We start from the raw sequence: 26,305 nt of genomic DNA on the forward strand, positions 1-26,305 counted from the left end.
GCCTTGGTGTCCCAACGATCATCTAACTCTAAAGAATAAGTAAGTAAGTAGGCCTACATTGACAAAACTAATAGCCATTTCAATGAGGCAAAAAAATCCAGACGTACAGAAATGACAGAAAGAAAGAAAAAAGTAGAATCCAACACAGACACCCTCCCACCACCTCTCTGGTAAGGCTGGTAATGATAATTATGACAATAAGCATGGGGATACAATAGGCTTGAGTACACAAAAAAAGTAAACAATGATAAAAGAGATCACCTAAACTTCAAAGTGGCGACCCACTGTTTTCCCTTTCACACAGGTTTCCTTTCACACAAACATTAGAATAAGAAACCTGTAACAAGATCTGATGTAAGAACAGATGGATATATTTATTTGAAGCAAATATATATAGACATTTCAGTAAATATATATAACAATGTAAACAAAAATGAGTACTTGCAAAAACATTGTAAGGACCTACAAGTACATGTTAGCCCTAGCAGATGGCACTGGGATGGATGCAGAACAGACAACAGTAAGCCTGTTGTGTCAGCTGCAAATTAGGACAATGCACGCTACAAAGTCTGTGGCAGTGAAACCAAGGAAATAATCAATTCTCTGCACTCTGTTAAAGAAAGACACTTGGAAACAAAAAAAACCAATACACGGCAGAAGTAGATTGCATGAAATTTTTGTTGTATTAAATCCATCAAAAGGCAGTTGTAAAATAAGCGCAGTTCAGAGAAATTTTAGACAATTTTGGGAGTCAGTCTCAGACAGCCTCTCTGTGTCTTGGCCAGAACAAAGAATAAATTCAAAATGTAAGAAATTGATTTCTAGCAGTTAACACAAATTTCTCCAGAAGGTAATATTTCTTGCAATTAATAAAAATTTCACCGGAAGGTAATGTCTACAGCAATCCCTACACAAGTCCATACGTCGCAGGTGTTTTCTTTAAGTCCTGTACTTGTGGGAAATTCATTGCTTTATACAAATCTTTAAGAAGTTTAAAACTTTCTGTTTGCACACAGATTTAGTATCAGTTCAACACTCTGACAGACACAATTTGGTCAATTCACAGATTTAATCATCTTTGACTAAAGTAAATGTTACAGACAAGAATCTGCTATGAAGCAGTGGGCCTTTCACAAATAACAATCCAAAAGGGGAAATTTCTGAGGCGAGAACAGCATAACTCCCAAAATAGATAAAGTAACAGCTAGTTAGTTTTGCAAAGATAATAAATACTCATACTCGTTACAAAAAAAATAATGAAAATAATCAAATAGTTACTTATTCTTTCGAGAGCAATTATACAGAAATGCATTTTATAATTCAATCAATGTACGATGGCTTTGAAAACAAAACAAAAAGCACAGCGAATGTTCCATCTGGGTTTTTTTTAAACATACATAAAGCATCCTAGAGACACAAAAAGGCGGCTGCAGGGACATAAAGTAGTTGTAAGGCTCTAATACAAATCAGGGCACCCAATTGTTATAATAAAGACAGAAATTTTTTCAGATACACAAGGAAACTTACTTGATGTTTGCAAGCCACATGGCTCATGGATGAGGAGAAACAAACCAAGATCTACAACTGAACAAGTGACACTACAGAACAAAGGGCTTTCTATGGTAAGTTAAGGGACCTTGAAACTACAAAACTCTTTTTTGCTCCGATGAAAGCAATAAAAGTTCTATGAAGTTTGGTATATTATAATAGCATGCATTAAAAAAATCTATAAACCTGGCTGCATTGATTTTTGATCTTCAAGGAGATCTCATCAAAATAGGTAAGCGTTTAATTTTTTTTTTATACCATACTTGGAGTTCTTTTAGCATTACTTGGATTTACTTGGATCCAGAGCTAGAATCATAGCAGGCGGCACATGTCCAAAGCTGCTCATCTCTCCTTTCCAGCGTCCACCCCATGGTCTTCCTGCTAATTGTCTCCATGAGGAGCTGGTTTGAGACACGCCTGACCACTCCTCGGAGAAAACTTTTTTTCCCTTTGCCCCCACACACACTTTTCTTTTATTGTGCTGAGTGTGTGGGAGTCTGTCTCCTCTTGGTCATGAAGGCTCTCCTTTCATACGGCGATCACCATTGGTGGGTTGAGCATGAATGTTTTAGCATTGCACTTCCGGTAAAATAAATCCTCATATTTCCCACGTGAAAAAGAAGCTAAGCTGTTATCTCACACATGAAATATAAAATTGCATTAATTATTCTGCATACTATATTCGCCTTCTAACCTACTGTCACTTTAAGAAGCGTATAGACTTGAATCATAATATTCCTAGACCGTGCAATGTTATGGTAGCCACTCTTTTCCCCTGTAAAAACGTTACTGCAAAGCATGCTCACCATATCCGCCCAAATGAAGTGCCAAACACCAGTCTCCCACTGTTATTATAATAGAGAGTAGGAACAACTCTCTATGTTTCCCTTAATTTTGTTCCATACTGAGTCAAATAGTACGCACCATAGTGAACCAGGATTACATCAGAGTACGGCCATGTATTTCAGTGCAATGCTAGATGACAACAGGTTGTATAAAAGCAATTTTTTAATTTTCCAACTTTTGAATCGTACGTTTTCTGCTTGCTTTGCCTATTTATTCTTGTTTCTTTTTGGGTTTATTTCGTGGAGAGAGGCATACGGATAGCGCAACATGTAGATTAGCGTGGCTAAAAATAAAGGAAAACAATCCAGATTTTAAAAAATCCTAACTCTGACTCCGACGGGCATGAAAATGTTGTTTTCATTTGAGAATCTTGAATGGATCCTCATGTTGAATTGGCTCATTATTTGAATTTTCTTTTTCCGGATCTATTTCGCCAGCTGGTGCAAGTATGGTATGAAATATTTATTACACTCGTTATGATGTTTGACCATGATTTATCCTACTTGTGAAATTGCCAGTTGTAATCACTCGCTGAAACTCGTGATTGCAACTTGGCAATTTCACTAGTAGGATAAATCAAGATTTAACACCACGACTCAAGTTATAAATTATTTAGATCTATCTTTAATTTGCTCTCAGTCAGAGATTAAAGTCAGTTACTTGATTAAAATATATTCCATCACTCTAACTATAGCAACTTGTATATAAAATGAAAAGGCAATTAATGCAAACATAAATAAATGATTTAAGAGATAATGAAACAGCAAATTGAGAGGAGAATGCATTTCCAAGAATAAATGACTACAAAATATTTTTTAAAAAATCTATTTAAAAAAGCATTAATAAAAGTGTCTTAGTTTTTTCATGCCAGCTGTTTATATAAACATAATAGACAATAAATCAGCACCGAATTAAAGAACTTTAAGGCTTTAGTTAATAAATAAAACCATATAAATAATACGTAAGAGAAAGAAGTTGAGATTCAACATTGTCGACCTTGAAACTGACCTGATTCCCCCTTAATAAATGTCACACATCAAAGTGAACAGCAGCAGTCCTCAAGAGTTAGGATTATTGCTAGAGAACACTTTTATATAAATGGAAATTCCACCTCAGAATATTCAGATTACAATGTCTTCTCTTTTTCTTTCTTTTTTACATAGAAAAAGCTTTAATCTAAGATCGAACTTCTGAACACATCAGAAATATTGAGTCATTATCTTTGTGAGCCATTATTTTCATAATCACCCAAAGATCTCAAAAAGAGCTAAATGTGTAAGTATAGCACAGAGTAAGGTTATAGAATCAAAACATAACAAAAAGTTATCAGCATCTGGTAAATATCATCACACTATAATATCTCAGCAGTTTGTGACACACGGAATGTACCTGGTATCCAAGAGTAAGGCTGTCTATAAAAGTAAATATCACCCATGTAAATCTATACAAAACTAACCATCACGATTGTTCTTTTACTTGTATGAAAAGGTTGACACTATTGAATTCATAAAAGTGGTCACAAAACTGACCTGGACAGGATATAATAAGGCGGAAAAAGGCTGCCTTTTTCTTCCTAACTTGTCCAGTATCAGTACATTGCCCACTCTGGAATAAAGTACTAAAGACTACCAGCTAGTCAAAAAGATTGACCATGTTTAGATTAAGTGGACTCCACTGTAGAGAAAGAAACCTATACTTCCGTTCTTCCATTCTGAGTATACTCTGCTCTACAAACTAAATCAATGATGACTGGACTATGAAACTAAATGGTGTACTGGCCAGTTATGTGAGCATACAGGAGCAAATAATTCCTGTTTGTTTGTTGAGATAAAGAAAAGCATACAGGAGCATAACGGTCATTAGTGAAAGTAAGAAGCAAGGGAGAAACAAAGAAACTTTCTGCATGTATACTGACAGCTTTTTCCAATGATTTGAAGAAATTGCATGTACCAAGAAACAGTACGATTAAGGAATTTAAAAGGACTATAGTGTAATGTATAAGTATTACTGTTGCATACTTCAAAATATTTAGTACTGGGATAATGTAGAGTATATTACTCAAAATGCAACGATGTAAAATTCTTAATAATTCTGGACAGGATAAGTTTAGATATGATATGTAAAAGGCGAATTTCTAAAAAAAACCAAAAACTGCTACATCACTTTTAAAAACAACTTACTGAAAGAAAAATAAGAATACATTGAGAGGGCGAGAAAAATATAAGTAGTATATTTCATTAAAAAAGACATCAATGAGTAAAAAAAACTGAATTGAGTGAGGTAAGCAGGAGAAAAAGGACCAGCAAAAAGGAACCAAGAAAATCAGATGGAAATACATACAGAATATCAATTACGAAAAACCAACAAAGCTGAACACATAATTGCTGTAAGTGACAATGGTGTTGAATTAAAAAATAATAAGCATTTACCATGGCAAATACCTGTAGAGTACCCATGGACGTATGATAGTTTGAAAAAAGCTTTTCAAATTACAATTTGATTGAAGAAATCGTAACCCAAAGAGAAACATTGCCACATGTTGCAATAATGGCACTTTAGAGTAACATTGCTCATCAACATGGAATCAGTGGCATAAAACTTTTTATCATTAATCGCAGTTTCAACAGCATTAAAAAATTTCTCGCCATTCCCTTCCCCAAAATCGTTCCTCCGGTAATACTGCAACAATTCAAATACACTCAAAACAAAAGGGATAACAAAGTAAAGTTGATATAAATGTTCAGAATGCAACGAAGAGTATTCTATACAGCCTAACAGTAGAGATATGAAGAACCAGTGACAGAACAGAAAATTTTTCATCCCATATTCTGATGTGTCAACAGTTCATACTCCGCAAAAAGCACCAAAAAAAGTACACAATCAACTGTTTCAGAAAGAGAAAAAAGGCTAGGCCTTCCATTTTTTAAAATTACAAACTTGTTTTCTCTTTCTTTTAAGAACCAAAAAACCTCAGGTAAAACATGCTACGCCTTTTATAAAATAGATTTTTCTCTTAAGCTTATCAAAATCTATATGTCAATAGAAAAAGATTTCAAGTTCTCTTTTGAGTATGTAATATGCCCCCATTCTGTTATGCAATGCCTTTTATGACTCTTTAAAGTCAATATGAATGTTTAAGTCATGAACACAACAAAATTTAAGTATGTACTTTATAACCAACAGCAATATTCTATGGCAATGAAAATAAACCTGAAATGGGGAAAGTTAAACATTTTGCGTAAGCTTTGTAGAAAGAATAACCAAAAGAAACCCTGCTTTGACAATTCACTAACAAATGGGATTTAAAAAATCATGCAGGACAGGAAAGACTACCATGTTTTTGGGGGATACTGAGAAAGGAATGCAAGACTTTCGTATGGCATCATAAAAAAAACAACAAAGAAAATAAAAAGCGGAAGACCAAAAAATACCCGCAGTAATGAGACTGAGAAATATCTACAACAACCTGGCTTAATGCCATGTAGAGAAAACAGGTCAGAGGAAAAACACAAAGAAGTTGGAGAAAGTCAGCCCAGTGTGTTAAAAGAAACTAAAGCAAAAATGAAAGTAAAGGGATACTCAAATACCTTGGTCATGCAAACAGAAATCTAAAAACGGACTTGACGGCAAATGTGCTACAGAGCAAAGTAGAGGCAAAGACAAATCAGGCAATGCCTCCAACATCATACATTGAAAATGTAAAATCCAACAAAGGTCTACAACTTCATGAAATGGTACATGAAAGCCGAGACCAGGGAAGATAGAGGCCTGTCGTGGCAAGGTGTGGAGCACCAACGAATGAAAGAAGCCATCATGGTGACTAGTGATAGGAGGCATGTGAGGGAGGAACTAGTATATTTAGTCGATTTAAATTTTAAAAGAATGGTTATCTTGGGTAATAATAATGGGTTATTTGTACAAACTACTGGCTATTCATAGCAAAAAGGTCCCACTTGACAGTAAAAAGGTTTTTTGAAAAGTGGAAATTCGTCGAGACAAAGTATTCATTTTCTGAAGTCGGTAGTTTGAAACCCTCTTCAGTACCTGTACTTTCTAATAAATGATTCTTACCGCTTCACAGTCCATAGTGACAACGGTGCTAAGATGTGTATGGAAAAACGTCTTTCTCCAGCTACCTCTCTACTTTGTAAGAGTTTGCTTTGTCCTTTTAGCAGTGTTTCAATGGTGCAACATTTAAACAATTTTGAACTATATCACAAGGCTTGTCTAAGGCTGAGAGTTGTATCACGGTTTCTGACAAAGTCAAATCCCGTCAAGGACAATATTTTTATGGTTTAATCAAACTTCCACTCTATTTTGGGGTCAAAAGTTGAATGTCCTGCTATTGTAGGTAGATGTTTTTACGTCCCAATAGACACAATTTAGACCATTCCTGACTTTTGCGCTACTATCTATATCATTTGACATTAACAACACATTAAGGGTTAAGTGTTAATACAACTTTTATCTGTCAACATAGACTCCCGCAGCGTCTGTGCATTGATTTACTGGGCTGGAGGAGGGGGCCCAGCCTGGGGCACCACGTTGGGGGGAAGGTCTCTCATCGCGAAATAGCCCGTGACTTGCTTGGGAACCTCCGCAAGGACATGCCGAGCCAGATCCGCCGGGCTTGACTGTGAACAGGATAAAAAAAACAGATTCGTCAACATCATACACAATGACTTGCAAGATACAGAGAAGACAAAAACTGAATCCAATAGTGTAGCAGCCAGTCAAAGAAAGATTGACATTTCATTGTAAATGTACCATGCCCCCATAAACAAAAGTGAAATTGATTTATCAGGGGGATAAAAATCACTTATTTAGCCAGCGTGAAGAGTCCACTAATCACTGCATAGATAGCAGTACAGGCACAAAAGATCAAAAGAGTACAAGAGGGTACGAGTATTGCATTTCTTGTGGTCCTTTGTGAAGATGTTGGAACATGTACAATCAATGACTGCAGTATGCTTTGTACTGGGTGGCAATATTTGAGCTGAATACATGTATACTCCAATACAATTTTTAATCTTCAAATGGATAAATAAAAGCTGTTCTATTAAACATATAAAATGAAAGCTTAAAACTAACCTATCTGAATTACTTATTTCTAAGAAAAAAGTTGCCCCCCCCAAAAAACAAAAAAAACAACAACAAATAAACAAACAAATAAACAAAAATATATTTTTAATTCAAACAAACGACAACAACAACAATAAATCAAACAAACTCTTGGTGATTTCACATACAAAAACAGATTATATAGTCCATCATTACAGGGGCTGCACTTCAAGTTGTGTGCAGTGAATTGATTTAATTAACTCTATCCGTACATCTGGGGTCATTTTGTACCCAAAGGGTTTTATTCTTCACAGTTTACAATACTTCTAGAGCAAAGATCCTTTGAAACTTTCAGTATTTCTCAAAAAATCATTTTGACAGACTGCTATGCAAAGCGTGCAGATCAGATTAACGAGTAAATTTCCTCTTTGGAAAGTGGGGGCAGAGAGTTCCCCACGTCGTAAGTATATGATAGTAAAACACGACGTACAGATAGGGTTAAATATTACCATACTACCCCGCCCACTAGAGAGGGGGTGGGGGGAGGGGAGGGGGAGAGAGAAACTAACGTTTTTGAAGTCCCTGAAAGGCACAAACTGAACAATGTCCCTCTTGACGGGTTCACGGCTGGTCGACTTGAGGACTCCGTCATCCCCGTCCAGCTGGTTCATGTCGGAGAAGTCTGCCAGACCCACACCTACGATGATGATGGACATGGGCAGGCCAGAGGCGTAGACAATGGCATTACGGACATCGCCCATGTCCGACAAAATTCCGTCAGTGAGAAGCAGCAGGATGTAGTACATCTGGAATGAATGAATAGCAAAATTATGGTAACAATCTCAACCGATATACACAAGGTACGTGAGTAATAATAACAACAATAATAATAATAATAGAAAGAATAAAAAATATCAAACATCATTTTTCAAGTAATGTGAAAAATAAACATACTTTCACATCGGTTTCATCAATAAAAATAGTAAAATAGACCAATAAATATGAACTCACAGTAAGTCATTACATGCATAATAGTATATATATATATATATGTTTGAAATCACAGAAATCTAGAAATTTCTGAAAAAATGAAAATTGAAGTGAAGCTATTCTTCTAGAAACTTTTGAAATTACAGAAATGTGAAGCTATGATTCAAGCTTTTTTGTGCCAAAATTACAAAACCCTCTGTCCATCCCATAAAATTCGGAAACCTTTCCTAATCTAGATGACACCACTAAAAGGTTTTAATAGAAAAACCAAATAAAATTGTAATAAATTTTCTAAAGCAAGTAATATTAACTGAAAAACTTTAAGTTTTTTAGTAGAGGTTTTACAGTGCTCGCAACTGCATAAGGTCATATGAGCACCAAGGGGTGATGTTGACAGAGAAGTCCTTACCGGGAATCAGACTTACTCTGCTCACCTCTCTAGCTTCACCAGCAGAAAGTCTGCTTCGACTATCAAAGCACCCCGGAAATAGTGGGTCACAAGAGTGTGACAAACATACACAAGAAGTAGTGGAAAATGACGACAGTAAGGATAAGGAAAGAAAACGCAGCAATTCCCTGTTGCAGTTCAGGCACAGTTATGAGCATGACATTGATGAATCAGCTCATTTACAATTACAATTCTACTGTGTATAAGAACTCGAGATGTTAATGTCCCCACCTTTGGGAATGGCCTAAAGACACATCAGTCAGTAGCACCGCCCCCGGGGGGGGGGGGGTCTGGAAAACTTGACAGGTCTATGAGACTCAATATCTCAGACTCAATATCTCAAAGCACATATCATACTAGTAAAACAAAATTTTAAAGTGCCTATATGCTAAAAAAAAAAGAAGACAAAAACCCATCTAACCACCATCCAGATTTACCATTTTGACTTTCTCTAAGCCCATATCAGTCGAGGCCTCACATTGTTATTCTGGCAGAGCTATAACTCCGTGAATATCAGTCAAGCCTCATGTAAACAACTAAAATCTGAGTCACCCCTTTCAACAGCTCAAAAAAGTAACTGCATTAACAATCAAAACAACAAATCCTATCTGTACAAAAAATATGTTGGACGTAATCTCGACAACATATTACCCCAGCTCCTTTTCCCTGCATCTCCCACTGCTGTGCTTGAGCGGCAAAGCGAGCAACATGGTGAATGATGGGAGCCACGTTGGTGGGGCCGTACAGCTGAATGTGTTGCATACAGTTGACGTAAGTGTCTAGCACTCCTTGGATGCCTGTATCATAATAATAATAATAATAATAATAATAATAATAATAATAATAATAATAATAATAATTACAACTATCATGATATTAATAAGGAAGAGGAGGAGGGAGAGAAGGCAGTAGGAGGAGGAGGAATAGGAGTAGGAGGAGGAGGAGAAGGAGGAGGAGGAAGAGGGGGATGAAAAGAAGAAGAAGAAAAAGAAGAAGAAGAAGAAGAAGAAGAAGAAGGAGAGTACAGTTTAGATGTTCCAGATTCAAATCACAGTAGGCCCTGTTTATTTTTCTCATTTTTTCTGAACTATTTCCTCTTAGTCCACAGCCTTGACAGAGCACCTTGTGCTCTGCCTTCGAAATGACCTAAATTGTATCCAGGAGGATGTTTTACTTCAAAAACAACAACAACCATAACATCAATAACAACCTCAACAACAATAGCAACAATAAAACAGAGTCCTCACTGCTTCTTCAAAAAGCTCTCAAGTGTCAATCGGTCAACATGCACACAAACATGCTTACCAGCACAGAACGGGTTCTGGGGATTAAAGTTGAGTGGAAACTCAAAAGAGACTTGGTTGTTAGGGGGTATCCCAGCTCCAAATCCCAAGGCTGGGAACAGCTTGTCACTGAAAAGAAATTAAATAAAATCAGTATGTCAATCCTTTATAGATACCTTAGACAATGTTTTACAGCAGCTTAGTTAGGTCTTAAAGAAACTATGAATCCAATACATCAGTGAAAATGAAAATATTCGGCAAGAATGTTTCGTTTGACCAATTCTGTTGGCCCTACGCATACGGACATATTCTGGAGCACACTGTTGTAAGTGCAGCTACGTAAACCAAGAAAACCGTGATAAAGTACTTTTCTAAAGGATGCAAAAATTATTCCGGTAGCAGCTGAAATATAATGCCAGCTTTGAAGTGGATTATGGACACAAATAATAAGCAGCTTTGGGCCTTTGGCTTGGAGATATGAGGCCACTGTCGTATGTCCCTTCGAACTAACTGTAAAAGTACGCACATTCTATTGCTAAAAAAATTTCCCAATATTTGTTCCGTATGCATATCAACATGATAATGATCATTTAACGCTGGGAAACAGCAAGAAAGACAGACAGAAAAGAAAGAGAAAAGAAAAAGAAGTAGGAACTACCAGTGACGTTCTCCAACCTTCAGTTTTATTTTGACTTTGAGATAAAGAAAATTACGTTGACATGAGACTTATCTCGCCCTGGGAGAGTAACTATACAGAAAAATTAAATATTATTATAACTCACTCATTGACCATTCACTTATCACTAAAAAGACATACGGAAAAGAGAAAGTATGTAAATGTTAAATAGGCAAAACCTCTGCTGGAGGAGATGTTTCAAATGAGTGGCAGTCTGTCAGTGGGAAAGTTTCACTGCTTCTTGATGGGACAGTGCACTACTCATTTATAAGATAAGATAAAATAAGATAAGATAATACTTTATTATCCCAGAGGGAAATTTTCCTTGGCTGTACAGGACCGTAAAAACATATGCGGGTATACATAAAAATCTTAAATTATACATATTATTACTCTCATTAAAATTCAATGAAAGGAGAAGTAAAGCTGACAAAATGTACATTTACATCAAACCTTATTAATATCATATCTTACTTCATACGGTTCCGTTCTGATTTCGAAGGTACTCAAAGGTAAAAAAAAAAAATTGTTTATGCTGACTAGAGTATTTTTAATTTTATTTACCTTTAAAACATAATGAAAGAAAAAAGTGTCTATTTTGAGAGATCACTTCAAACTCTCTGCTTCCAAATTCTCAGCCTCTGACTTCGTAACTAAAGCATAATTGGACAAAAGCACTCAGGCTCTTTGCCATCGCAGGCAGAAAATCTGAGTTTAATTCTAAAGGGGAGTCAGTTTTTTAAAAAAATCACATATTACCGTCTGTCCATTGGGATGCTGCGTCCCACTCATCCCACGTCGACCCTGACAGGCAGGTTCAAAGAAGCTTGCCTCCTAAAGAATCTAAATTAATTGTGTCAATGGGGGAATAGAACATTGACAACAAAGCATAACTTACGAGTCATAGTCTTGCAGCACATTGCCAACTGCCCTGATTGCCTGCATGTACTCGTTAGGATTCTGGAAGTCGATAAAGTGCAGAGTCCCAGGCTGACGGGGATTGCCGTTGGAACCCGTGAAGTCTACACCAAACTGAGGGTTCATAAATTATTTCATTTCAAACTTTTGGAAATACAGATGCAAAGAAACATATATATAGTCGATCCTGTGTAAGACGGAATCGCAAGGGAGCGGGGAAAAAATTCCGTCTTAGACAGGGGAATTTAGGGGGGGGGGGGGTTTCAAAGGCCCAGCCGGTGGGATCAAGGATCGCTTGTCCGATCTGCAAGCAGTGGTCAAAACTTCACACCTCTCAATTGCTATCCTGTCTGATAATGACATGCGTCAGTTTTACTTATCCAATTACTACCAGTGCTTGCCTTTCATAGGACCACTGTTTGACCTATTAAAAACAGAAACGTTTGAACATCTCCTTTGCTTCCACCCTTAGCCCCACCCAACAGTGGCACCCCTCAGTGCCATCATTGTAACAACAATTCGAGGAACTCTTTTCTCGGCTGGCGTACGATCAGGGCGGCAGACATTGGTCAATCTAATTTGACACCTCTGGCTTCTGGCTACTCAGGAAAGTTTCCGTAGTCGCTCGCTACTCGAGCACTCTCACGAGCAGTCGTGAGATTTCACACCCACACTACACTGACCATCTGCATCGCTCAGGGCTCACATGATGGGTAACATCTACCCCCAAATTGCACCCTTACTCCCCATTCGCGTCCAGCGGCTTGGCCATGGCGTTAAGTTTAGAGCCGGCGGAACCAAACTTGTGAGTTTTGTTTCAAATCAAGGCTGAGCGGGCAAAGCATTTTCCGTCTTAGACAGGTGAAACCCTCGGAAGGGAGCGGATTTTTCTTTCCGTTTCCGCGTTGGACAGGTTTCCGTTTTATACAGGTAATTAAAGAGGAATATATCAAGGGGGGAGCGGGGAGATTCCGTTAAGACAGGTTTCTGTTTTATACAGGTTTCCATTAAGGCAGGTTCGACTGTATTTACTATGAATTTATCATCTTTGCCTGCAAAACTTCAAGAGTCTATAAATGATAACATTTGAAACACTATAATTTACACAAGATTCATTATAATTTAAAAAATCTCTAGTTCTAGAAATTGAATTAGATGCAAAAAATGTTTCTTCCTAGTCTACAGAATGGCAGAATGAAAGGATGACGCCTAAATCTCGCAAATGACCAAACAATCTTGAGATCGGAAACCGTTCGGAGAAATGGAGTTCAACTTTATTTTCCAGAAATTTCGGAGAAATAGTCACTTCGAACAAAAGTTTACCCAGAACATATCCCTAAGCAAGATTTCCAGGAACTTTTCCAGCAATTCCAGACTCTCTAAAGTAACAAAATTTATCAATTTAGTAGTCTCTGATGTACCCATTCGGTCAAGTAATGTTTTCACTATTAGTTCAATATGAGTACTACAGAGTAATCATAATAAAAATCTGGACAATAAAAATGTATCTTATCTTATCTTAAATGTATAGATTTCTGATGCAGATCATTCATTTGTGGAATGCGAAACTCTACAAACATGTAAGATAAGATGAGATGAGATGAGATGACATGAGATGAGATGAGAATAGATGAGAAGAGATAAGATAAGATTGACCTCTGCAACGATGAATTTGCTGCGGCATGGTAAATATATAGGCCCACACACACACACACACCCACACACACACACACACACACACACACACACACACTCACACACACGAATAGCCATAAGATGAACAAACAAAATTATGTAATGACCAAAGCATCCACGTTTACCATCATCCCACTTTCTCACAATCAAACAAAGCAAGCCACTCACTGTCAGGTTAATCTGGAGCCCTCCAAATATGAAGTCCAAGAAGGAGTACTCCTTTTTAATCTGTTGTAAAAAAAATGAAAGGATGAAACAAGTGAATGAAACAAAAAAAGAGTTCTTATTGATTTAGTCTTTAGTAGCATCCTTCTTTTTAAAATGTAAAGATATTAAGTAAAATACGCACAAAAACAGTAGTATAAGTTGTGAGAGAGACTCGCTCTATAAACCTAAAACAGAACAAAAAGAAATACATGTTTGTTAAAGGATTTTAATTTATTATGACTTCTTTCAAGAAAAAAAAAATTATTTTAAAAATGATAGTCCGTACCATCTTAGTAAATAATATTGTCTGTCAAAGCAAACCAAAGAAAGCAATCTTAGGAGTTAACCATGAGCTCAAGAAAAAAAGTTGAAGTATTCAACAGTTGAGGATAAGTCCAGAAAGAGTTAACATTTCTTTTAAAATTGTACGTTATCTCACACTGATGCATTTTTGGACACAGCAGACAGCTGACATTGCAAAGACGGGTTTACCGAGACCTCGGACAGAGAGGACTGAGACATTCAGGCAAACTCCTCCCTCCCCTCCCCTCACCAAAAACAAGAAACAAAACCAAAAAGCCTCAACCTCAGACCCTCCGATTTTTTTCTAATATGAACAAACAGAACCTGAATTTTTAAAAAAAATAATTTTTAATTAAAAGATTGGTATTTCAGAGTTTTTAGCATTCATATGTATCTCTGTGAGAAAGAATGACAACTTACCTTTAAAGTAGAGAGTGAAACAGATCCTGAGTCTTTATAGCTTTTCTTCTTCTCCTTCTTTTTTTCATTGATGCAAGGCCATGTGACCTGAAATAAGTCAGCTAAACATAGATATACTACTTCAAAATACATGTTCTTGTTGTTGTTAGCGATCCAGTAGCATCTGAGCGTTAACTCTTCTGAGTGATGCCATTCGGTAATAGCTGCATGTCTGTTCTAATTGTTGTCTTGAGGAGTAGAGGCAATTAGACGTGTGGGGTAGCTTGGGAAGAAAACATCCCCTTAAATCAGTTAGTTTTCTACAGAAGAACAGATGATGTTCCACTGTCTCTGAGGGGTAGTCACATAGTGGGCAGGCAGCAGACTGCTTTACTCCAATTGGGTTGAGACTTCAAAATACATCACTTCCCAATTATTATATGAATTTATAGCTTTTATTAATACAGTAAGCCTCCAAAAAGACAAGAAGTATATCAGATGGTTCACAACATAGAAGGTGTGTATGGCCACAAAAACTCAAACAAGCAACAGGAAACAAACTGGGGTAACAAAAACTATAGATCTAGTTCAGCACGATTCTTACAGCTAAATATTATCATGAAAAAGTAAAATAATAGAAATCACAGAGAAAGAAAAAACTTATCATACTATTCTTCAAATTATTCATGAGAGAATGAAAGAGTAGAATGGATAGGCAGAAATTCGCGGACAATAACTACAAACTCTATCACTCTATCAGTCCATTCATCCATCCATCCCTCCATCCACCAGTCCATTCTTCTGTCTGTCCATCCCTCGTTTCCCATATCTCTCTCTCTCTCTCTCTCTCTCTCTCTCTCTCTCTCTCTCTCTCTCTCTGTCTCTCTCTCTCTCTCTCTCTATCTCTCTATTTCCCTCCCTCCCTCCCTCAATACCATGCAAAAAGAAAAAAGAATAAAATCTCTAATCACGCAAAAGTAAAACAATTTAATCAATCAACATACACAAAGCTCAAACAATCTTTAATCCTAAAAGCAAACAAAAAGACATACCTCAGAATCAATTGCTTTCTTCAGCTCTTCATAAGTTGAGGTGAAGTTTCCAATCAAATCATGAGAGCCATCTCCATCCCAGTCAAAGACGCTGAACTGACAAGGTTAAAAGAATAGAACAGAAAAGGAGACAGGTCAGAGGGAAGGAGAAAACTGGAAGGACAGCAAATTTTTTAAAATAAGCACTCAGTGTTTTTTCGAAAGATGCGCCAATGCATCCATTCAGTAACCAAGAAAATACTCTTAACTTTTCCAGTCATCCCCCAATCTATTAGCAGTGAGATCACATTTATGAGACAGTGGATTATCCCCTTTTTCCCCGCCTCACACTAAAAGACATGAGAGCTACGTATATATATGTCCCTCAGAGATCATACACACAGAATGGAATTAAATAAAACGACAAAACAGTGGAGGGAAACCTATTCACTTTAAAGCTTTTGATTGAAAGGTGTAAGTCTTTGTGCTATGGGATCAATAGCAACAAAATGTATCCAATATCTTTCCAGTAACTATGAGACATAAAAAACAATTATCATTTTACCCCTAACTATGACTACTTAAAATAGGACAAATAATGCACCTTTGTACCATCGTTATAGCAACCACAACAGAAGACAAGTACCAAATGATTACATTACGGTGAAATACTACATAAATACAAAACAACAAACACTCATTGTTGTATTGATTCATATTATGTTTTAAAATTAGAGATTTGTATGTAAAAAAAAATAATGCTTTTGAAAAAGTGATAAAATGAGATTCAGAGATACATGAAAGAGAAAACTTAACTGTTGGCTCTAAAACTTAACTAAAGAAATAAAGTATACAGATTCATCATTTTACACAATATTGAAACATCTCCGACTGCTGTTATTCTCACCCTGATCGGACGAGATGGATCGTTGCCACACAAGGTCTGAACACGCACAGTGAAAGGGCGCCACTCTGGATTTAGATTATCCTTGACCACTTCAGTACGGTGAATGACCTGCCAGTTCCCATCAGCTTGAGGCACACTGACCTCAAGAAAAGGATCGGACTTGCCCATAAAGTCCTAAAATTGAGCCATGTGAATGAAAAGGCTTCATACCAGAATCCCGAAGAGTAAGAGTTAGTTTTCTTATAATCAAAATGAAGTATAACACCATCCTCAGTATAATTTAGAATATTTCGAAGACTGAGTAGAGGATTTTAAAAAACGTTCCGAAAAGGACTGGAACAATTTTTATCCCATTAAGAATCTGACCCCAAACATCCACCTTTCATTAGCCAATTGAGCCATGCTCCTCAGCCAACATCTTTGATCTGCACCAGGTATACATTTCGTAACTTTCATAAATGTTAAAAAGGAATTTCAAAAGCAAAGTGAGTCTGACAAAATTGTGAACCAGACATATTGTCAATTTTATACATTATAAACCACTCTATACAGCGACAAAGCACAGCTGATTAAAACCTGTCAATTCTTTGCCATATCGACAGACCGAAGGGCTAGAACCCAAATGGCCGCTGGATCGGAAAAGTAAAAGTAAGTAAAGTATACATTATAAACTGACACTGCTATATATATAAAGCCTGTTCATTTTCCTATATGCCACATTTTAAATCTTAAAAAATACTTCAAATTTAACAAAGTGATGCATATTTTCGTTAAAGAACTTTGAGCCCTTTTGGTTCGGACAAAATAGTGGCTAACGTGACACTATCAAATCATCAGTTGAGAGAAACACATTTAGAGACCTCCTCTAAAAGTTAACAAAAAGTGAATTCATCAAAAAGATACAAGCAGGACAATTGCACAAAAGTTCATTATTTTGCCCTATGGTTACCTTATTATCCAGTTTTTTAGCTCTGAACCTCATCATAGCCAGTTCACAGCCCTCCTTGACTTCCTCTGCAGTAATCTGAAGAAGATATGACTTGTGAATTAAATGAAAATACATTTTCAGCAATTTATTTGGCAAATATCAAGATAACAAAAAAATTTCCATAACTCCAAATCCAGGATAGAGTAATTGTGTTAATATCACTGTAAAGTCATTTACTAACATTCATTCTGGGCACAGAGATGGTATTCTTTATCATCTCTTTACACTAAGGAACCGAACCTAAACTTGAGAATGCACTAACTTTATCCTTTTGGCCACCAAATGCACACCTCAGTGTGCTATGGTATAAATTTTAAGCAGTCGACCCTAAGGAGCTCAAGTGCGCGGGTCAGGTAGGTTTTTGAAACTGGGCTCGGAGGATCAAAACCTCTTGCATGAGGATATATATCCAAATCAGATTAAACCCTGTTGCCAATTTACTATTGGCTATAAAGGAAGAGGAAGGCTACGCAAAAGGTGGATCGAGGGTGTTAAGGAAACCCTAAGAAAACAGAACATCACAACTGAAAGAGCTGCGGAGCTGGCCTACCATAGAAAACTGCATCTCCTCTCGACACTTAAAGGAAACAGAGGATGAAAAAGTAAAAGTAAAGTAAGCCAATTTACTTTACTGTTACATGAGGTAATGTGGCAGGCAAGAAGGTGGGGTGGTGGAGGGAGTCGATATTCAGGATTTAACATGCAGACGGGAAGTGCTTAGATAAGTATAGACCAGATGTAGGATTATGGCAAACAAATTCCAGAGTAGTGATATGACTTATGTTGAAAAGTTGTTTATCATAACGGGCAATGCAAAATTTGTTATACTCACAACAATGATACTGTTCGTGAGGACTTCTCCACTTTTCTTTTGCAAAGGTTTGGTGTAAGGACTACTTGAAACCACCTGGAAAAAACATTTATAAAAAAAAAAGAATTAACTAAATTTGTTCAGCCTTCCACATTTTTCTTTAGCTCCTTATCTCAGCTAGCTGCTTCCAGCGGCTCACAGTTGCAACCGCTGTGCTAGCGAGCAACTGGCGACAATTGCCAAAAACAGGTCTCTTTTACCAGGAGTTCATTCATAAGATGAAAAACTACCAAAATAGGTCCACTTGTTTTGATTTAATGAGCAATTTAGTGACATATCCATCACTTTTCGATTTTGTATCAAAAGAGGGCCCCCCATAGTGGGTTCACACCCCTCGGAGATAAAGAGTTATCACACTTCATATTTTAGCAGCAGGAAGGAACAAATTTACGTTGGTATTCAATTAAAGTGAAGGATTCATCTTAAACATTAACAAAAGGGTACAAATGTGAAAACTTAACTCATGCAATTTGCAAGCAAGGCAAAGAGACTTATCATCAGACCATAGTAACCAGCTACAGATTAATATTTTTCTATCAAATTTGATCAATGTTGCAAAAGCTATTATCATCTTTACCTGTCCCAAGCTGCATTCAATTTGACCAAGAAAATCATCGTCGCTCAATTCCTCTGTTGAATTGTCGACATCATAGATACGAATCCTGATATTCTGTACAGCTTCAAAGTGATATTCTACGTTGAAAGGTGTTACAAACTTGGGATCCAGTTCATTTTTCACATTTTCTGTTCTTGCAAACTGTAGAAGAAAGTAAGTTTTTTTGTTGAAAACATTTAACAAAGATGGGGGTGAGGGGAGGTGGGGGGGGGGGGGGAATTCTGAGTGAAAGAACATATGAAAGAAAGATTTAATTTACATACAGCGACATTGTTACCCACTATCACTAATCAACATTTTTTTCTTGAAATATTTCAATAAATTGTCCCCTCAACTACAACATAAGAAATATAATCAAATTTACATTTTCCTACACCCTTAGACCAGCATTAATTGTACATCAGCCTTTGTATGTATTCTCTCTTTGAGAACAGACACAAATAATGTACACCATAGAATACCTCACAACTATAATAGTACCTCTATCTCAACACAGTAGAGGGCAAAAAGACAAAATGCTTGCATGTTATTGCTCAAACAGCACCAACCACAACATTTCATCATTAAAACAAAAACCATTTAATATTGTGAACTGACATAGTAGGAAGTTGCTCTGTCAAGATTGAGACGATTGAAAGAAAGTGTAACAGCTACATCAGGAAATGGCTTGGGCTACCCCATAAAATGAACACGTCATCCCTGTACAGACAGAGAGGTGCGATTCAACTACCTCTCACATCAGTCATGGAGATCTACAAAGCAGGCAAGATTAGAACTGTCATGATGCTGAGAGAATCAAGGGATAAGGAGATCAGTCGAAAACCTCCAGGTGTCAAAACAGCGAGAAAGTGGAAGGCAGAAGTTGCAACTGACGAGATCATCCATCTCTGCTTTGGAGCATTGCCTTCACCGGTGAACCTTGTCAGATGGAAGGTGCAGGAGGACAACAAGTGTAGATGCGGTAAGCTAGGAACCATGAAGCATATTAAAAATTTTGTCAAACTGCAACCTGGCTCTTAACAGATACACCTGGAGGCACAATGAGGAGCTGAAAGTGCTGACCACAATGGCTACAAAACAGGCGGAAGAAGGAAAATACGCCCCCAAGCTACACAAGCGTGGACTCACCAAGATAGTGTTAGTTCCGCAAGGAAACAAGGTTCCCAAAAGAAAGAAAGCAAACGAAGCCATGGAAGACCAGAGCGGAGGCACATGGGAGGTAGCTGCTGACTAAAAAAAAGCCAGACTTGTTGTTATGGGAGGAAAAAGAGAAAGAGGAGCACCTGATGGAGCTCACGGTGCCCCACAAGAACAATATCTATGCCGCACACGAGCGGAAAGAAAACTGATACGAGTCACTTGTTGAACAATAAGAGGAGGCAGGATGGAAAGCAACCCATTTTCCGGTAGAGGTAGGATGCAGAGGTTTCGTAGCAACTAGCGTCCGTAAGTGGATGAGAGTGGCAGGACTTACTGCAAAGAAAAGCAACAAACTCATAAACTATCTTCAGGAGACAGTAGATAAAGCCAGTCACTGGATCTGGTTGAAGCAAGAGGTCGCAGGCAGGAATGAATCCTAAGAGTTAGAAGCAGAGGAAAACAGTCGGACTAGAATGGAGACCGCACATCGGTGAGGGGGCTCGGTGCTTCAGAAAAGCTTCAGAGAGGAAGAGCCTGAAACAGCGACGCATTCTCTCCTGATGATCTCCATGCTAGAGTCCAGGATACGGAGCGTTCGGCTATGAGCAGTGCATACGGCTGTTTTAGACTACATATTCACCATGTTCAGTGGTAAGGATGGTAGTGGAGATGAGTTACAACAATGTTGAGGGGTTAACCTGAGATCAATTGAAAGCAGAATGCATGGTCAGGGTGCACAGGTCTTCAAGTGTTTGCATAACTTTTGCTCAGTAAACTGTTTCTTTCATAAACTCAGACCCTGACTGTGACCCCAGTCTCAACAATATCTTAAACCCACATGCTCCCTTCAATGTTTGCATCATTGGCTGACAGTTCAAAAGAACAACAGCATCTGGATTGGGAACAGGTTTGTTTTGAGGTCTTGTAAGCCAAAATGAAATGATAATAAATCAAACAAACAAAAAATTTGCTGAAAACATGGTTAATGATGGTTCACAAATGTGTACCATAGCCTGAATAAGAACTATTCTGTCCATAATCTGTTTAAGACTTTGAATTTGAATGCTTCAAGCCCTATCACAGTGCTAGTGATGGTGAGCATTTTGTCTGCATCGTAAATTAGACTGTCGTTCTGTAGTCTTCAGAATTGTCTTAACACAATGTGATGATACCACTCTCAGCTGTTGTTGTCTCAAACATCAAAGAAGGCAAAACAGAGCTTGACTCTTCAGCGCTTTAAGTTCCTAAGCTGGCTTTATTAATTTATCAAGAGCAGTCGATACTCTGAGAGAGTTGAAGTAGACGGTGAAAATAACTCCTGTGAAAGAAAAGACCATATATTCAAAAAGCCATACACTTTATGAAGGCCCACTTGGTGGTCACTGTTTTTCAAAATCAGTTTCATTTTCACACCAAAAGACATATCTGTCTGCCCCAGTCAATATCAGTCGTAAGACGCACTGTACTATTATCAGCTACGAGGCTCGAAAGGCAAAAAGTGACTTTCCATGAAATTTTTGCGTTTTGGATATATTGAAATTTTGATGTCTTCTGCTTCATTTAAGATAAAAATAAACAACTATAATCGACAAAAAATATTTTATTTTGATTTATTTATGAGGTGTGTTTGTGGTTTGTTGTGAGCTTGGGTGACGAGATAAAAGAATTTGGACCTTGCTAGTGTGTAGCTGTGAGATTATTTTTAGAACCATTACCTCATGGCCACCTTTGCTTCAACCAGAGACCTTAAATATTTATAACTATTGGCTTCAACGTTCTTCATCCGCAACTATAAATTTTTAGATTTTGACCCCTTTTCGAGCATGAATGATCTGAAATGTAGACAACTCTGATTGGTAAAACGGAGTAAAAACGGTAAGTTCTAGCTCACTTCAAGTTTGTTTACGTAAACAGCTGACTGTGAGGGCGTGCCCGCTAACTGTTATCGTCTGTTGATCTTTCAGTTTTACACCTGGATTGACTATAAAAAATTCGTTTTTATTGTGTTTTAGTGCTTTTAAAAGACTAATTAACCTTTTTCTAGATCTCTCAGAGCGGATTCCTAACCAAGAGGCCAGCGAGGCGGTCTACGGGCATGTGTGTGTATGTGTGTTGGTGTGTTTATGTGTGTGTATGTGTGTGTGTTTGTGTGTGTAAGTGTTTGTGTGTGTGGGGTTTTTTTTGTGTGTGTGTGTGCTCTCATGTGTTTATAGTGCTATGTGTTTATATGCAAACATATAATTAGGTAGCGTAAACACGGCACGTAAGCCGACTCGTGACCTTCCGAGCGCGTGGTTTCAGTAAAATCGGGGTAATTCAGATCTCTGTTTCTTTATTCTTTGGCTATAAAACACCAAATGCTGAACACTTTGAAAAAGTTCAGATTACCTTCTTTACAATAGTGTAAATTGTTTGTATATCCGAGTATTTGGAGCTGGAGAATCGCTGTGGAAAGGGAAACCCCTCCCGGTCAGAATGCGAGGTCGGCCGGTTCAAAATTGACACCCATTTATTTGAATGCTTTGCAGAAAGATTGATGATTAAATACTGTCTCTTCATTGGCCACATTCATGAGTGTGAGATCATTTCATTTCAGTATTTTATGGCCTCAAACACGATGATCTGTCGTTATTTCAATAAAAACACCGAACGTTGTCTCGGCCGGCGCTGCTCCAGCCCTCGCGTTGAGCGAGTCCCCTCTATACTGTAGTGTAATGAGTACTCCCGGTAGTTTCGTGGAAGGATTCTGGCAAAATAATTACAAGCCAATGACTTTATTCTAATAGAAAAAGAACTGTTCTTTCTTTGGTTCCATTTTTAGCCGGTATTTTACACATTTCGTGTAAAAAAATGATCTTTAAAAACTTAGACCTTTTTTTCAAGGTTTTCTAAACAAACGCCAAAGGCCAAAAATAATAACCACGGGAAACCACGCTCAAAACTGTATAGTTCTCACACAATTAAAAGTCATGTCTTTTCGTAAAATATGGTCACATTTACTTCATTCTTGTTTTAAATTATAGGGAAAAGGTGATAGTTTTTAAAAAAAATGTTAACTCAGTTTTGAAATTTCCTTCATATGACTGATATTGAACGGCCCGGACATAATATTACTTAATTTCCAGTCAAATTTTCATTGAAAAGTAGATGTTAAGTTCAAAAGAAGGAAATTATGACTTACACAAACACCTTGTTTTACAACAGGCACACAGCTCAGACAGTGCCCTACTAATACAGAAGGGGAATAATTGAGTAGGCCCTATTCAGAGGCTCAAAGCCAAAGTGACAAACTTGCTCTACAATATATATATATATATATATACAACAAAGAACCTATGTATTCTCCTTAAAAATCCATTTAATTACCTCTCGGAACTTTCCTCCTTCCTTGAAGTAAAGGACAGCACAGGGATCTGACTTAGATGTGACGTCCTTGTTGAGCAGGTTTTTACAAGACACTCTCAGCTCAACTTTCTGCACCAGCTGATTGGCTGCGCCATAACCCAAATAGCCTGGCTGGTGGGATGCCATGGTACAAAAATCTGCTGGGTGAAAACATATGAAGTAAAACCTCCAAAAGTATCCCCTCAAGATGAAAAAACAAAAATGCATGTGTAGTGTATTAAAGGTATTGGTAAGTTCAGGTCTGATTAAGAGTGAGGAGTTCCACAGAGGGCCGGCACTTACCGTGACAATGTCCACTGAGCCGAGCAAACTATGTAAGAGTTGCTGCACTTATAGAATCCAATTGATGACATACATTTTGGTATTTTACGCTGTGAATGATGGACAATCACTAAAGACAGTGAAAATAAAATAGAAGCAACAGAAAAGTCGTTTCTTGGGAGACTGCTAAGAGTATCGTGGAAGGAAAAGAAATCAAGGTAGTGCTTGATGAAGCCCATGTGGGACGCTCAATGTTAAAAACAATCAGGAAATGACAAATGCAGTTTTTGGGACACCTGAATAGACATAGGGTCTTGAATATCTAGCTCTCACTGTCAAAATTGAGGGCAAGCGAGGCAGGGTAGGCCCAGAACAACATACTTAGGGAACCTAAACAAATGGGTAACAGGGAAAGATCAGGGAAACGTAGCTTTTTTAGAGCATCCGAGCAAAGGAATGAATGGAAAACAATGGTCGCGATGTCTGTCGCAAATCTGGCACTGGATGATGATGATATTTGATGACTAGGCGAGCTACCTTTTTAGAGCAAAGCACATTTGACAGCTACAGAGGAGGACAAATTCGAGTCGTGTAGAATATCAGATTTCCATTTTGGAAAGAGCGGGGGGGGGGGCGGCCCTCAACGGAACTCCTTCCGGATATATAGTGTAATAGTGCAGTAACGTTTTACTTGCTGAAGGTGTAATGAAGGAGACAAACATTATTCTTTGAACACATCATCAAACTGCTGTCCTTTATAATATTTTGACCAGACCATTTTAAACTTGTAACCAGACCTGGACATTTCAAGTAAAACCCATGAAAGCAAAATCACCGTATGCAAAATGAAATGTCTCCGCAAAACCTTTAACATCTCAAGACGAGACAGGCAGAGAAATGAAGAACTCTAAGTAAGAGCAGTCGGCATTGAGTCTTGCCGGCATTACGTAGAAAGACAGAATAAAATAGTTTGGCTACCTGTGACTCGTGACTCCGGCTTCCTGTCCTGCCTCACTCGTGACTTGCCTCAGGCTGGGTAGAGACCGGGATCACTTTGGGCAAAATGGCGTTAAATTGTGCCGGAGCCGAGTTTTTATCTTATGATGAATTTGAGGTCGGCTTGAAAAGTTAGAGCGTTTCTAATAAATGTTTATTTGTCAAGAGGTCATCAGAAAAACAATTAAAGATGGCTCATTAGCGTGTGTCGGGGTCGGATGGGCGGCCTGCACACGTGTGGCTGTGTGTGCGTGTCGGGGAAGGGGGGGGGCGCTATCGGTCCGGGCATTGAACGTCGCATACGCGTCAGTCCCCCCCCCCCCCCCCCGGCAACTGATCATTACAATAATATATAAGCTAGTCTTGACCTAATGAATTGTGCGCTGGTCTATGGAATCAAAAGTTGCCGTATGCTCGGCTCTACACACAGCAACACAACTTTTTCTTGGTAAACAATCGAGATGACACAGGCTTGTGTATTTGAACGAATCGGTCTTCTTTTTTTTTACACAGCTCATAATATGCAGGTGCCAGGAGATCTGCTAATCTTCAATTTTACCCTTTTCTACAACAAAGAAAGTGGGAAACATGGGGGGTGGGGAGGGGCGTATCAATGAGGTGGCGGGCATCGGATCGGCAGACAAGGTGCGGGGGAAACTAAAAAAATGGCGGAAAATTGAAAGCACTGAACGTTAGATCTATAGAACGAAGACACTTCCTTTTTTTCCGGACCCGTGTCCGAATAACATTTTTTCTTATTCGGACTCTGTGTATACCGACCCGGTAACCGGGACCAAAGTCACAAAGTATACAGACCTGGTATGGGAACTCTTTTGTGATTTCGGAAAGTTCTTCTTGGCTCAGGGTAGACCTAGGTTCTTCTAGATCTATGGCCTAGGTCTAGATCTAGACAGACAGACATAAAACATTGATCATCTAGTTTCGAGGCTAGCCTAGATGTAGATCTAGATCTAGAATCTAGATCTAACAAATGAAGATTGCGAATGTCTTTTCGATGAACGATCGTTTTTCCTCTGTTTTGGAGTTGGAGGAATCACAATTTGAAGAAAAGAACAATCGAGCTGTCACCCTCTCTAGATCTATAATTTCTCTCTCTCTCTCTCTCTCTCTCTCTCTCTTTCTCTCTCTCTCTCTCTCACACACACACACACACACACACACACACACACACACACACACACACACACTTTTACCACAATTTAATGTTTTGCTGTTGTTAGGTTTGATATCTTAGCTCACCGCGAATCAAACGTATAGAATCTAGATCTAAATCTAGACTAGATTCTAGATCTAGATCTAGATAAAAACTGTACTTCTTTACTTTACTGACTTTACGTGAAATCTTAATCTAGAGATTTGGATCTAAATCTAGATTCTAGATCTAGATCTAGATCTAGATCTAGATCTAGATCTAGATCTAGATGTAGAATCTGCAGCCTAGCGAACAATTGCAAAACAAAGCAATAAACGGGTGAGGTTTCTGTCCATGATGAGAATGTACAGCAATGCAATGCATAAATACTTACGTTGCCACTGTTCTGTATGTTCAGTAGACCACTGCAAGATTGTAAACAAGGAGGAAGTAAAAAAGTATTTCGCAATGTAAAAATAGATTAAAAGACGAAAACGCAAAAAGAAGAAGATTATTCGCACTCCGTAACAAAACTGTCCGGGGAAATATCTCTTTCCCAAAAG

General features: G+C 37.9%; 1 protein-coding gene across 3 annotated transcripts; it reads right to left on the minus strand.

Moving 5' to 3' along the window:
* Positions 1-350: 350 nt before the first annotated feature.
* Positions 351-26,235, minus strand: LOC101858951 (copine-3). Of its 3 annotated transcripts, none has more exons than XM_005102968.3 (14): positions 26,137-26,235; positions 23,294-23,469; positions 18,749-18,928; positions 18,133-18,207; positions 17,262-17,336; positions 16,313-16,486; positions 15,427-15,522; positions 14,396-14,482; positions 13,634-13,693; positions 11,751-11,884; positions 10,199-10,305; positions 9,545-9,690; positions 8,025-8,261; positions 351-7,028 (listed from the first exon to the last, which is right to left on the minus strand). In XM_005102968.3, the coding sequence occupies exons 2-14, from the start codon at positions 23,456-23,458 to the stop codon at positions 6,900-6,902; spliced, it is 1,665 nt and encodes a 554-aa protein (XP_005103025.1). In that variant the 5' UTR covers positions 23,459-23,469; positions 26,137-26,235; the 3' UTR covers positions 351-6,899. The 3 variants fall into 3 exon arrangements, with proteins under 3 accessions (XP_005103025.1, XP_005103026.1, XP_035826872.1); XM_005102969.3 differs by having other exon boundaries at positions 23,294-23,472; positions 26,137-26,202; XM_035970979.1 differs by lacking the exon at positions 26,137-26,235 and adding an exon at positions 24,572-24,604.
* Positions 26,236-26,305: the final 70 nt, after the last annotated feature.

This window comes from Aplysia californica, unplaced genomic scaffold (genome assembly GCF_000002075.1).
Source record: "Aplysia californica isolate F4 #8 unplaced genomic scaffold, AplCal3.0 scaffold00352, whole genome shotgun sequence".
NCBI classification, from domain to species: Eukaryota; Metazoa; Mollusca; class Gastropoda; order Aplysiida; family Aplysiidae; genus Aplysia; species Aplysia californica.